The sequence below is a fragment of the Cherax quadricarinatus genome, chromosome 10 (genome assembly GCF_038502225.1).
Source record: "Cherax quadricarinatus isolate ZL_2023a chromosome 10, ASM3850222v1, whole genome shotgun sequence".
NCBI classification, from domain to species: domain Eukaryota; kingdom Metazoa; phylum Arthropoda; class Malacostraca; order Decapoda; family Parastacidae; genus Cherax; species Cherax quadricarinatus.
Genome location: NC_091301.1, coordinates 3,176,149 through 3,191,823, shown reverse-complemented (window position 1 = coordinate 3,191,823; position 15,675 = coordinate 3,176,149). Strand labels below are relative to the sequence as shown.

Genomic DNA, 15,675 nt, shown 5'->3' with positions numbered 1-15,675 from the left:
CACTGAGTCAGGTGTGTCACAACACACTGACTCAGGTGTTTCATAATACATTGAGTCAGGTGTGTCACAACACACTGACTCAGGTGTTTCATAATACATTGAGTCAGGTGTGTCACAACACACTGAGTCAGGTGTTTCATAACACATTGAGTCAGGTGTTTCATAATACATTGAGTCAGGTGTGTCACAACACACTGAGTCAGGTGTTTCATAACACACTGACTCAGGTGTTTCATAATACATTGAGTCAGGTGTGTCACAACACAATGAGTCAGGTGTTTCATAACACATTGAGTCAGGTGTGTCACAACACACTGAGTCAGGTGTGTCACAACACACTGAGTCAGGTGTGTCACAACACACTGAGTCAGGTGTGTCATAACACACTGAGTCAGGTGTGTCATAACACACTGAGTCAGGTGTGTCACAACACACTGAGTCAGGTGTGTCATAACACACTGAGTCAGGTGTGTCATAACACACTGAGTCAGGTGTTTCATAACACATTGAGTCAGGTGTTTCATAATACATTGAGTCAGGTGTGTCACAACACACTGAGTCAGGTGTTTCATAACACACTGACTCAGGTGTTTCATAATACATTGAGTCAGGTGTGTCACAACACACTGAGTCAGGTGTTTCATAACACACTGACTCAGGTGTTTCATAATACATTGAGTCAGGTGTGTCACAACACACTGAGTCAGGTGTTTCATAACACACTGACTCACGTGTTTCATAATACATTGAGTCAGGTGTGTCACAACACACTGAGTCAGGTGTTTCATAACACATTGAGTCAGGTGTGTCACAACACACTGAGTCAGGTGTGTCACAACACACTGAGTCAGGTGTGTCACAACACACTGAGTCAGGTGTGTCATAACACACTGAGTCAGGTGTGTCACAACACACTGAGTCAGGTGTGTCATAACACACTGAGTCAGGTGTGTCATAACACACTGAGTCAGGTGTGTCACAACACACTGAGTCAGGTGTGTCATAACACACTGAGTCAGGTGTGTCATAACACACTGAGTCAGGTGTGTCACAACACACTGAGTCAGGTGTGTCACAACACACTGAGTCAGGTGTGTTATAACACTCTGAGTCAGGTGTGTCACAACACACTGAGTCAGGTGTATCACAACACACTGAGTCAGGTGTGTCATAACACACTGAGTCAGGTGTGTCATAACACACTGAGTCAGGTGTGTCATAACACACTGAGTCAGGTGTGTCATAACACATTGAGTCAGGTGTGTCATAACACACTGAGTCAGGTGTGTCACAACACACTGAGTCAGGTGTTTCATAACACATTGAGTCAGGTGTGTCACAACACACTGAGTCAGGTGTTTCATAACACATTGAGTCAGGTGTGTCACAACACACTGAGTCAGGTGTTTCATAACACATTGAGTCAGGTGTGTCACAACACACTGAGTCAGGTGTATCACAACACACTGAGTCAGGTGTATCACAACACACTGAGTCAGGTGTGTCACAACACACTGAGTCAGGTGTGTCATAACACACTGAGTCAGGTGTATCACAATACACTGAGTCAGGTGTGTCACAACACACTGAGTCAGGTGTGTCATAACACACTGAGTCAGGTGTATCACAATACACTGAGTCAGGTGTGTCACAACACACTGAGTCAGGTGTTTCATAACACACTGAGTCAGGTGTGTCACAGTACACTGAGTCAGGTGTGTCACAACACACTGAGTCAGGTGTGTCACAACACACTGAGTCAGGTGTGTCACAGTACACTGAGTCAGGTGTGTCACAACACACTGAGTCAGGTGTGTCACAACACACTGAGTCAGGTGTGTCACAACACACTGAGTCAGGTGTGTCACAGTACACTGAGTCAGGTGTGTCACAGTACACTGAGTCAGGTGTGTCACAGTACACTGAGTCAGGTGTGTCACAGTACACTGAGTCAGGTGTGTCACAGTACACTGAGTCAGGTGTGTCACAGTACACTGAGTCAGGTGTGTCACAACACACTGAGTCAGGTGTGTCACAACACACTGAGTCAGGTGTGTCACAACACACTGAGTCAGGTGTGTCACAGTACACTGAGTCAGGTGTGTCACAGTACACTGAGTCAGGTGTGTCACAACACACTGAGTCAGGTGTGTCACAACACACTGAGTCAGGTGTGTCACAGTACACTGAGTCAGGTGTGTCACAACACACTGAGTCAGGTGTGTCACAACACACTGAGTCAGGTGTGTCACAACACACTGAGTCAGGTGTGTCACAGTACACTGAGTCAGGTGTGTCACAGTACACTGAGTCAGGTGTGTCACAGTACACTGAGTCAGGTGTGTCACAGTACACTGAGTCAGGTGTGTCACAGTACACTGAGTCAGGTGTGTCACAGTACACTGAGTCAGGTGTGTCACAACACACTGAGTCAGGTGTGTCACAACACACTGAGTCAGGTGTGTCACAACACACTGAGTCAGGTGTGTCACAGTACACTGAGTCAGGTGTGTCACAGTACACTGAGTCAGGTGTGTCACAACACACTGAGTCAGGTGTGTCACAACACACTGAGTCAGGTGTGTCACAACACACTGAGTCAGGTGTGTCACAGTACACTGAGTCAGGTGTGTCACAGTACACTGAGTCAGGTGTGTCACAGTACACTGAGTCAGGTGTGTCACAGTACACTGAGTCAGGTGTATCACAACACACTGAGTCAGGTGTGTCACAGTACACTGAGTCAGGTGTGTCACAGTACACTGAGTCAGGTGTGTCACAACACACTGAGTCAGGTGTGTCACAACACACTGAGTCAGGTGTGTCACAGTACACTGAGTCAGGTGTGTCACAGTACACTGAGTCAGGTGTGTCACAGTACACTGAGTCAGGTGTGTCACAGTACACTGAGTCAGGTGTGTCACAGTACACTGAGTCAGGTGTGTCACAACACACTGAGTCAGGTGTGTCACAACACACTGAGTCAGGTGTGTCACAGTACACTGAGTCAGGTGTGTCACAGTACACTGAGTCAGGTGTGTCACAGTACACTGAGTCAGGTGTGTCACAGTACACTGAGTCAGGTGTGTCACAACACACTGAGTCAGGTGTGTCACAACACACTGAGTCAGGTGTGTCACAGTACACTGAGTCAGGTGTGTCACAGTACACTGAGTCAGGTGTGTCACAGTACACTGAGTCAGGTGTGTCACAACACACTGAGTCAGGTGTGTCACAACACACTGAGTCAGGTGTGTCACAACACACTGAGAGTCAGGTGGTTCAGAGTACATTTCTTCAACAGTCGAGGTCTTGGGTTACGTGGGTACTAGTTATGGGTTACGTGGGTACTAGTTATGGGTTACGTGGGTACTAGTTATGGGTTACGTGGGTACTAGTTATGGGTTACGTGGGTACTAGTTATGGGTTACGTGGGTACTAGTTATGGGTTACGTGGGTACTAGTTATGTGTTACGTGGGTACTAGTTATGGGTTACGTGGGTACTAGTTATGGGTTACGTGGGTACTAGTTATGGGTTACGTAGGTACTAGTTATTGGTTACGTGGGTACTAGTTATGGGTTACGTAGGTACTAGTTATGGGTTACGTAGGTACTAGTTATGGGTTACGTGGATACTAGCGATGGGTTACGTGGGTACTAGTTATGTGTTACGTAGGTACTAGTTATGGGTTACGTGGGTACTAGTTATGGGTTACGTGGGTACTAGTTATGGGTTACGTGGGTACTAGTTATGTGTTACGTGGGTACTAGTTATGGGTTACGTGGGTACTAGTTATGGGTTACGTGGGTACTAGTTATGGGTTACGTAGGTACTAGTTATTGGTTACGTGGGTACTAGTTATGGGTTACGTAGGTACTAGTTATGGGTTACGTAGGTACTAGTTATGGGTTACGTGGATACTAGTGATGGGTTACGTGGGTACTAGTTATGGGTTACATGGGTACTAGTTATGAGTTACGAGGGTACTAGTTATGGGTTACATGGGTACTAGTTATGAGTTACGTGGGTACTAGTTATGGGTTACGTGGGTACTAGTTATGGGTTACGTAGGTACTAGTTACGAGTTACATGGGTACTAGTTATGGGCTCTAAGCAAATGGAATAACATTACGCTGTATCTCTTAAGTTTCCTCAAGGAAGTCACCTGTATGCCAGTGTCTTGCTTGGCAACGCACTCGCCTCACACGCTGAGTGTCTCAGGTTCAATCTCCGGCACGGGTGGAAAGGTTAGGCATGTTTCCTTACATCTACTGTCACTGTTCACCTAGCAGTAAGTAGGTATCTGGGTGTTAGACGACTGTTGTGGGTCGCATCCTGGGGGACAAGACTGAAGGACCAGCGGGAGATTCGTCTGTAAAAACTTGCATTTGTGGTCACAGTGGGGGCCTATGCTAAGCTTTCTATGGTGCATAAATATACCTAGTTGGATTAATATTATTGTAGTCAGCTGGCACAGTGGCTAACGCGTCGGTCTGGAGTTTTACGACTCTCTGACCGCGGGTTCAAGCCCAACCTGTGGTATGGTTTGACTGCAGTCGTGTCATTATGATTTCGTGAGTCATGATAACAGCAACAACAAACAGTGAGTCATAATAACAACAACAACAAACAACACCTACCACCATAGTTGCTACTATCATCAGCAGTAACAGCAACAGCGTCTGGCGCACCCTGTTGCAGCAACCACCCATATTTGTGTTCTCGTTGTAAGTTCTCTTCTGGTGTGGAGTTGAGAGGTGCTGTGGCAGCAGGAGGAACAGAAGGAGCGTTGGAAGGCAGCGAGATCAACACCGTGGCTGACGAGGGGAATACAACGGCTCTGGCCAACCAGATCACTGCTGACGCAGATGAAGTTGAAGATACTGCAGAGGCTTCACGAGTGAGGTGTTTGTGGTTCCCTGCAAAGAAAGAAACTTAGCATGACAGGGTAAATGTTCCTTGTTAGTAGCAATGAATTTTGGTACAGACATTTTACCATTTAACATTAAAGACACTAAATTATTCACCCCACCGTTGCTACCTTAGTAGTAATTAAGTAAGTTTATTTAGGCACAGGTACACATAAGTACAATTATCATACGTAGTATAAATTACCTAGAATACCCCCCCCCAAAAAAAAAAAAAATCCGGTGGCCTGGTGGCTGAAGCTCCTGCTTCACACACGGAAGGCTCGGGTTCGATTCCTGGCTGGATGAAAACATTTAGACGTGTTTCCTTACACCTGCTGTCCTGTTCACCTAACAGCAAATAGGTACCTGGGTGTTAGTCGACTGGTGTGGGTCGCATCCTGGGAGACAAGATTAAGGACCACAACGGAAATAAGTTAAACAGTCCTCGATGACGCACTGACTTTCTTAGGTTATCCTGGATGGCTAACCCTCCCGGGTTAAAAATCCGAAGAAAATCTTATCTTCTATTGAGGTCGTTCAAAGGAATAACATGAAAACAAATGTTTGTCTTTATAATGTAATATGTACAGGAGAAGGGGTTACTACCCCCTTGCTCCCGGCATTTCAGTCGCCTTTTACGACACGCATGACTTACGGAGGAAGAATTCTGTTCCACTTCTCCATATAAGAAACTGTAAGTAACACAAAGAAATTTCAGCAATACGAAGTATATAATGGCAGCCTAAAACACCGCTCAATATAACCTTTGGTATAATTCAAATATCAATTGACAGTTCGCATGTGCTGGATCAGTGCTCACGTGACAGTATGTAGTTTATGGGATTTTACTGAGAGAACGTTTCGCCCACCAGAGACTTTATTAGTTGAGAGGATTGATGAAGTCCCTGGTGGAGGAAACATCTTCTAAATTAGTGGCCACAAACAGCACATTGTATGTTATTCGCCTATCAAAATCAGTGTCAGAAACTCCGGTGGCGGCGTCATGTGCATCAGGGAACCAATCTCCTGACGCTGGTCTGTCACATGCTGACCCACACACATAAAACCCGCGCATAGGAGACAGAAAAGCTTTTGCTGACGTTTCAGTCCGTCTTGAACTATTAACAAGACACACTGATGGAAGAAATGTAGGTACAACATTCCTCAGGAAACTCCTGACGCGGGTCTTAGTCAAACGATGACCCACAGCCGAAGTTCTTGGTCATCTAACCGAGAACTTCCTCTGACTTACCGGTCCACCTCTTTAAAAATCATAGTTATATTACAGAACACAGTAAGTGAGTCAGTATATAGAGGTGAGGTGGACCGGGACGGGAGATAGAGAAGAATAACTAGTAGATGAAAGGTTCAAAGAACCGACACGTTGTTAAATTAGACACATGTGCAACTCTTGGGTATCTTTATTGAGATAAAGATACCCAAGAGTTGCACATGTGTCTAATTTAACAAGAATAAGTAGTCTTAGTGACAAAAGTTGTTGTATCACCCACCCCTCCTAAGAAATGGCGGATCATACATACTATGTGTGTGTGTCACTCGTATCTGCAAAGTCTATTAGCAACATTAAAATGGAAGCTTGTAGAGCCCAGATGGCCGAGAGAGAGGTAGGGAAGAGGAGACAAGAAACGAGATAATTGTTAAACAGGTGTGACTCTGGATTAATTTGTTAGGTTGAAGAATACATATGCAACCATTGTGTCATTTTATTGTGGCAGCGTTTCGCTCTCCAGGAGCCGTGACGGTTTGACGAAGCTCCTGGAAAGCCATACGCTGCCACTACGAAACTTCACTTTACCTGAGGAGGCAAATGTGTTCTTTTACCTAACACATTGTACGTAAATCTGCCATCACTACTACAGGATTAATTTGGCTGTTTTTAGCATCATATTCACTAGTTGGTTGGACTTGGCAGTATCGTGTGAATAAAATGTTTACCACACCGTCAGCCCTCAGTCCCTCAGCCTGGAGTCGATGTCTTCGTTGACTCCAGGCTGAGGGACTGATTACCTCAAACTCCTCCTTATCTTCCACCTTTCTCTGCATTTGACTGAAGAAGCCACTGGTTGACGAGGCGTTTTCTGAGAGGGGATTCCCAAGTGTTACACAAGCATCTCAAGTATCAACTCGGTAGTAGCGCGCGAAGAGAGGAAGTGATATTAAATGTCCCATGTTAATGGTCTATGATGACGTTTTGCTCTGTGTAGAGCTTTATCAGGCTGACTGATTTGGGATGAAGCTCTACGGTGAGCGAAACGTTGTCACAAACAAAAGCTTGCGTCGCGACAGTATCTTTTCTTCATTACAGTTGTGCAGTGGTATCTGACCTGACACTGGTGTCAGCCATGATAACAGCGTGTGTGTGTGTGTGGTACACAGACCTGGTTGGTGATATGTGTGTGTGTACTTACCTGTTTGACTATTTGTACTTACCTATTTGTGGGTGCAGGTGTCGATTCACAGCTCCTGGCCCCGGCAGGTCACTGGTGTGTGTGTGTGTGTGTGTGTGTGTGTGTGTGTGTGTGTGTGTGTGTGAAGCCTATGTTTGTTCCTGAATCCTTGAGTTAATGTCCTTTACATTAATCACCCTATATGAATATAATCGTCTCCTCCAAGATTGCACACCTCTCAGCTCACTTCCTTTCGCTCGCAAAGAAAGTCCCTGCTCTGCTGTACCTCTTTAATCCTGACACAGATACAGTATATCTCTACCCTTGACGCTGCCAGTACCTGTCACTGACGTTGATATACTGGCCCTCCTGCTCTTGACACTGACGCTGGTATACTGGCTCTCCTGCTCTTGACACTGTCGCTGGTATACTGGCCCTCCTGCTTCTGACACTGACGCTGTTATACTGGCCCTCCTGCTCTTGACACTGACGTTGGTGTACTGGCCCTCCTGCTCTTGACACTGTCGCTGGTATACTGGCCCTCCTGCTCTTGACACTGACGCTGGTATACTGGCCCTCCTGCTCTTGACACTGACGCTGGTATACTGGCCCTCCTGCTCTTGACACTGACGCTGGTGTACTGGCCCTCCTGCCTCTGACACTGACGCTGGTATACTGGCCCTCCTGCTCTTGACACTGACGCTGGTATACTGGTCCTCCTGCTTCTGACACTGACGCTGCTATACTGGCCCTCCTGCTCTTGACACTGTCGCTGGTATACTGGCCCTCCTGCTCTTGACACTGTCGCTGGTATACTGGCCCTCCTGCTTCTGACACTGACGCTGTTATACTGGCCCTCCTGCTCTTGACACTGACGCTGGTGTACTGGCCCTCCTGCTCTTGACACTGACGCTGGTATACTGTTCCCAGCAGGAACACTGTGATACGCTGCACCTCCTTCACATCCGTGTATTTTTGTTTATCATGTTCTTGCAATAGAGAGATTACCTCCATTTTATCGTGTGGCACCGAGAGGACCTCTGAAGCTACGGTACGGGTTAGAACTCACGGCGAGTGAGTCGTAAAACTCCAGGCTAGTGTGTAAGCCACTGGGCCAGCTAGCTACAATAAGATTCATCCAACTAGGTATATTTATACACCATAGGGAGGCTAGCATGGGCCACCACTGTGATCTCAAAGTTTTTATAAGTGAAACTCCCGCTAGGGGGACCACGCTGGCGGGAGTCATAAGGACCTGCTTCGCCCTCCCATCAAGCAGTGTGATTCAACACTAGTCTGTTGGAGAGCGCAATTACTACACATACCTTTTACCAACAAAACACTTGATTAAAAAGAAACAACCCTCGTCGCTTGACCGTGGTCAAGAAACCTTCTAAATGATTATGTGGCAACAAGGATATTTGTCTTCATACTAGAACACCTGAACAACACCTGCACTCACCAGCTTGCGAGAGAAACACGTGCAAGACCTGAGTACCTTCATTATGGAAACGTATTGCCAACCAGTGGCTTTTTCAGTTCAGTAAAGACATTTTGGAGAGAGTGGAAGTTGAGGTAACCAGTCCCTCAGCTTTGCTAGACGGTGCCCAGTCCCCAAGCCTCGTCGGTACTGCATGCCACTATTGTGATGCTTACCCATTGGTTTATGCGAGAGTCGAGACTCAGCTCCTCGTCCCGCCTTGTAACTTACGAAATTGGCCGGTAATTGCTGGTTTCTGGTCAACTGGGCCCTATTGCCATCTGAAACTGTGTAAGGAGTTTGCCTCCACCACCTCCATTTCAACCTTATTCCATTTGTTTTTTCACCCTAACATTACAAAATGCTTCCTAACACCTTTGTGAACCTTTTGTGTACATTTTGTGCACCTCTTGTGAACCTTTTGTTTGCAAGGTTCAAGCAGGAAGTTCAGGGGAAACTTGGCACTTTACATCAGTGAAAATAAGTCACACTCTTTAACTTAACTGGGTTACTTTAGATTAAATTATACATGATTCTTTATATTAAACCATCGCAAGAGTTTTAAGTAATGTTTGAGGCCTAAATGAAAGCTTTCTGAGTAATGAGGGCGCTGTTCTGCCTCATCGAAGAGGTTCAAGTCAGGTAAAAAGGTTCTCAGTTGCCCAATGGATTCTGATCTTCCTGTCGCGATGCGTCGGATAATACTAAAACCTTTTTCTTAAAGTAAACGAGAAAATATTATAGCTGAGGTGTACTACACGACGAAAGAGTATAATGTAGTTTATAGCCATGTCTCGCAGGTTAGGTTTCATAGATAACGACAATGGCGAGTGGAATTTTTAATGATTTTACACTGGAGCAGCTCCTCAGGTGAACTGAGCCACTGGTGGACGAAACGTCCACGGCAGTGTCTTGTTTACGCGCTGCTGGTGAACTCTGTTCGTCAGGAGAGGCAGGAGAGAAACGTGCGGGCACCAAACACTAGCCCACAGGTAGTGGGTCACACACACACACACATCTGCAAGTACCTGACCCTGGCCAGTACCTGACCCTGGCCTGGACGGAGCAATGGAAGGGAGGATGTTGGCCACCATTCACTTAAACAAATATTGGCCACCGTCCAGAACAGCTCACCACCGCCCTCACCCACCCTGGGTGGTGGTGAGGGCGGGTCGTGAGGGTGGTTCTTCTGAAACTGGGTCGTGGGTATGATGATTTATGGAGTCAGATACAGGAAGTGCACAAGTAGTGTACAGGAAGTGTACAAGCAGTGTACAGGAAGTGTACAAGCAGTGTACAGGAAGTGTACAAGCAGTGTACAGGAAGTGCACAAGCAGTGTACAGGAAGTGTACAAACAGTGTACAGGAAATGCACAAGCAGTGTACAGGAAGTGCACAAGTAGTGTACAGGAAGTGTACAAGCAGTGTACAGAAAGTGTACAAGCAGTGTACAGGAAGTGCACAAGTAGTGTACAGGAAGTGCACAAGTAGTGTACAGGAAGTGTACAAGCAGTGTACAGGAAGTGTACAAGCAGTGTACAGGAAGTGCACAAGTAGTGTACAGGAAGTGCACAAGTAGTGTACAGGAAGTGTACAAGCAGTGTACAGGAAGTGCACAAGTAGTGTACAGGAAGTGCACAAGTAGTGTACAGGAAGTTTACAAGCAGTGTACAGGAAGTGTACAAGCAGTGTACAGGAAGTGCACAAGTAGTGTACAGGAAGTGCACAAGTAGTGCACAGGAAGTGCACAAGTAGTGTACAGGAAGTGTACAGTGTACAGGAAATGCACAAGCAGTGTACAGGAAGTGCACAAGTAGTGTACAGGAAGTGTACAAGTAGTGTACAGGAAGTGTACAAGTAGTGTACAGGAAGTGTACAAGCAGTGTGCAGGAAGTGCACAAGTAATGTACAGAAAGCCTATTAAGTGTACTGCAGCAGTTTTTTAAACCTGCAGTGCCAGTAACACTTCCCACTACACTGCACTTTGTAACAATAGGCAAGTGCTGACGTCACAGAATGCACTTCTCATTGTGTACACACCTGGGCGTTAACTGCCTCACACACACACACACACACACAAACACACACACACACACACACACACACACACACACACACACACACACACACACACACACACACATACACACACACACACACACACACACACACACACTCACACACACACACACACACACACACACACACACACACACAAACACACACACACACACACACACACACACACACACACACACACACACACACACACACACACACACACACAAACACACTCATGTGACAGATAGAGTGGGGATCTAGTAGCGACCAGGGAATGGTGGGGCTGTGAATCGACCCCTGCAACCACAAATAGGTGGGTACAGATTGGTGAGTACACATACGGGGCCAAGAGCTATGAATCGACCCCTGCAACCTCACACGAACACACACATTGTTACATCACTGAGCGAACAAACACAACAATGGCCTTGATAATACTTAATACTGCTTCTAATTTCATGTCGCCACATGTGTAGTAGAGCCTCAGAGCTAGCCAGCTCATAACAGCAGTAACTCTGCCCCTGTTCACCTACCAGCAAACAGGTACCTGGGTACTAGTCTCTTCTCGCACCTGATGCTCGTGTTTACCTAACAGCCAATAGGTGAAGACGCGGAGTCTTCGCCAAACTGACTTAAACCTTCCTTAGTATTTGCATTTCTTTTAAATAGCTCGTTAACGTTTCAGTTGGTGGAGAACGATGACTATTTCGTCCTGAACACACTGCATGCAGTCACAGTCTGCAGGAATAAGGAGAGTGGGGAATTCCCGGTCACTGGAAACAAAATGACTGCTACCAGAGTCACCCACCACACTCACACCTGTAGACAGGTCCTCCACAGTCACTCACCACACACACCTGCAGACAGGTCCTCCACAGTCACTCACTACACACACACCTGCAGACAGGTCCTCCACAGTCACCCACCACACACACACCTGCAGACAGGTCCTCCACAGTCACCCACCACACACACACCTGTAGACAGGTCCTCCACAGTCACTCAGTACACACACACACCTGCAGACAGGTCCTCCACAGTCACTCACTACACACACGTGCAGACAGGTCCTCCACAGTCACTCACTACACACACCTGCAGACAGGTCCTCCACAGTCACTCACTACACACACCTGCAGACAGGTCCTCCAGTCACCCACAACACACACACCTGCAGACAGGTCCTCCACAGTCACCCACCACACACACACCTGCAGACAGGTTCTCCACAGGTCCAAGGTGTCGGTCCCAGGTGTGGGTATCAGGTGTGGTTGTCAGGTGTGGGTGTCAGGTGTGGGTGTCAGGTGTGGGTGTCAGGTGTGGGTGTCAGATGTGGGTCCCAGGTATGGGTATCAGGTGTGGGTGTCAGGTGTGGGTGTCAGGTGTGGGTGTCAGGTGTGGGTGTCAGATGTGGGTGTCAGGTGTGGGTGTCAGATGTGGGTCCCAGGTATGGGTATCAGGTGTAGGTGTCAGGTGTGGGTGTCAGGTGTGGGTGTCAGGTGTGGGTGTCAGATGTGGGTCCCAGGTGTGGGTGTCAGGTGTGGGTGTCAGGTGTGGGTGTCAGGTGTGGGTGTCAGGTGTGGGTCCCAGGTGTGGGTGTCAGGTGTGGGTGTCAGGTGTGGGTGTCAGGTGTGAGTGTCAGGTGTGGGTGTCAGATGTGGGTCCCAGGTGTGGGTGTCAGGTGTGGGTGTCAGGTGTCGATCCCAGGTGTGGGTGTCAGGTGTGGGTGTCAGGTGTGGGTGTCAGGTGTGAGTGTCAGGTGTGGGTGTCAGATGTGGGTCCCAGGTGTGGGTGTCAGGTGTGGGTGTCAGGTGTGGGTGTCAGGTGTCGATCCCAGGTGTGGGTGTCAGGTGTGGGTGTCAGGTGTGGGTGTCAGGTGTGGGTGTCAGGTGTGGGTGTCAGGTGTGGGTGTCAGGTGTGAGTGTCAGGTGTGGGTGTCAGATGTTGGTCCCAGGTGTGGGTGTCAGGTGTGGGTGTCAGGTGTGGGTCCTAGGTGTGGGTGTCAGGTGTGGGTGTCAGGTGTGGGTCCCAGGTGTGGGTGTCAGGTGTGGGTGTCAGGTGTGGGTGTCAGGTGTGGGTGTCAGGTGTGGGTCCCAGGTGTGGGTCCCACGTGTGGGTGTCAGGTGTCGGTGTCAGGTGTGGGTCCCAGGTGTGGGTGTCAGGTGTGGGTGTCAGGTGTGGGTGTCAGGTGTGGGTGTCAGGTGTGGGTCCCAGGTGTGGGTCCCACGTGTGGGTGTCAGGTGTCGGTGTCAGGTGTGGGTCCCAGGTGTGGGTCCCAGGTGTGGGTGTCAGGTGTGGGTGTCAGGTGTGGGTGTCAGGTGTGGGTCCCAGGTGTGGGTCCCACGTGTGGGTGTCAGGTGTCGGTGTCAGGTGTGGGTCCTAGGTGTGGGTGTCAGGTGTGGGTGTCAGGTGTGGGTCCCAGGTGTGGGTGTCAGGTGTGGGTCCCAGGTGTGGGTGTCAGGTGTGGGTGTCAGGTGTGGGTGTCAGGTGTGGGTGTCAGGTGTGGGTCCCAGGTGTGGGTCCCACGTGTGGGTGTCAGGTGTCGGTGTCAGGTGTGGGTCCTAGGTGTGGGTGTCAGGTGTGGGTCCCAGGTGTGGGTGTCAGGTGTGGGTCCCAGGTGTGGGTGTCAGGTGTGGGTGTCAGGTGTGGGTCCCAGGTGTGGGTGTCAGGTGTGGGTCCCAGGTGTGGGTGTCAGGTGTGGGTGTCAGGTGTGGGTCCCAGGTGTGGGTCCCACGTGTGGGTGTCAGGTGTCGGTGTCAGGTGTGGGTCCTAGGTGTGGGTGTCAGGTGTGGGTCCCAGGTGTGGGTGTCAGGTGTGGGTCCCAGGTGTGGGTGTCAGGTGTGGGTGTCAGGTGTGGGTCCCAGGTGTGGGTGTCAGGTGTGGGTCCCAGGTGTGGGTGTCAGGTGTGGGTGTCAGGTGTGGGTCCCAGGTGTGGGTGTCAGGTGTGGGTCCCAGGTGTGGGTGTCAGGTGTGGGTGTCAGGTGTGGGTCCCAGGTGTGGGTGTCAGGTGTGGGTCCCAGGTGTGGGTGTCAGGTGTGGGTGTCAGGTGTGGGTATTGCTTTACATGTCTCTTGTTTCGTCTACTGAAGAGTTTCACTTTCTTTAAACCTTTCAAGAGTAGAACTTTCTAATGTTTGAACTTCCCGATGTTAGAACTTTCTAATATCATAACTTTCTAATATTAAAAATTTCTAATGTTAGAACTAATATTAAAAATTTATATTATTAGAAAGTTCTAACATTTAGAAATATCTAATATTAGAAAGTTCAAACATCAGAAAGTTCTAACATCAAAAACCTCTAACAAAACGGATCTCTCATTATAGGCTCTGGATTTTGAAAAGTCACACTGCAAATATTCTGGTGAAAGCAGCAGTGTAATATATATATATATATATATATATATATATATATATATATATATATATATATATATATATATATATATATATATATATATATATATATATATATATATATATATATATATATATATATATATATATATATATATATATATATGTCGTGCCGAATAGGCAGAACTTGCGATCTTGGCTTAAATAGCAACGCTCATCTTGCCATATAGGACAAGTGAAAATTTGTGTATGCAATAATTTCGCCAAAATTATTCTGAACCTAACGAAAAAAATATATTTGATTGTGTATGTTTAGTACTAAATTACTGTAAACGTATTTAAAATATATTTAGTGGGGTAAGGCTAAAATAAATTGCTCTTGTTATAATAAGGTTAGGTAAGTTTTCTTAGATTCTTTTGGTGCAAAATTAAAAATTTTTGCATTAACATTAATGAAAAAATATATCTTTAAACGTATAAGAGAAAATTTCAGAAAGGACTTAATTTTAAATGAGTTCTTGCAAATTGACCAGTTTTACATATTCGGCACGACAAACGTATATATATATATATATATATATATATATATATATATATATATATATATATTTATATATTTATATATTTATATATATATATATGTATATATATATATATTATGTATATATATATATATATATATACATATATATATGTAGTGCCGAATAGGCAGAACTTGCGATCTTGGCTTAAATAGCAACGCTCATCTTGCCATATAGGACAAGTGAAAATTTGTGTATGCAATAATTTCGCCAAAATCATTCTGAACCTAACGAAAAAAAATATATTTCACTGTGTTTGTTTAGTATTAAATTACTGTAAACAAATCTAAAATATATTTAGTTGGGTTAGGCTAAAATAAATTGTTCTTGTTATAATAAGGTTAGGTAAGTTTTCTAAGATTCTTTTGGTGCAAAATTATAAATTTTTACATCAACATTAATGAAAAAAATATATCTTTAAACGTATAAGAGAAATTTTCAGAAAGGACTTAATTTTAAATGAGTTCTGATGAAGAGGTAACCTGCAGCCTTAATGACCAACAGGTCCAGGTGACCCAAATTAACGACACATGTGTTCCACTGTGACATCTTCACTGTTCTTCTTGTCTCTGGGAAGTATATGCAAATTAGATATCAGTAACTGACACTTAACGCGAGGACTGCAGAGGTGGCGCTGGTTCTCATTCACTGACGCTTCCAGAGACTGAAACCAAAACAGTTCCTCGGGGTCTCCAAGAAGTGCTGACCTTGGTTTTCGAACACTGTGTGGAAGACCTTAGTAAACCGTGAACTAGTTTCTTTAAATGATAAGAGACGAGGTCCTGTTTATGTTGGACGGATGCAAGATGGCAATTTTTTAGCCTTGATTTTAAATCAAATTATAACTTTTAAAGCACTACTTAGCTTTGGTTTTGAA

The 15,675-nt window shown here is 46.3% G+C and overlaps 1 protein-coding gene across 1 annotated transcript in view; it reads right to left on the bottom strand.

Annotated features, from left to right (window-relative positions):
* The window catches only part of LOC128687888 (ileal sodium/bile acid cotransporter-like), a 58,001-nt gene that overhangs the window by 19,133 nt on the left and 23,193 nt on the right, over positions 1 to 15,675 (bottom strand). The window contains exon 2 of the mRNA XM_070083838.1: positions 4,643 to 4,921. Coding sequence (XP_069939939.1) covers positions 4,643 to 4,714 — 72 coding nt within the window. The 5' untranslated portion in view covers positions 4,715 to 4,921. The remainder of the gene's footprint in view (positions 1 to 4,642; positions 4,922 to 15,675) is intronic.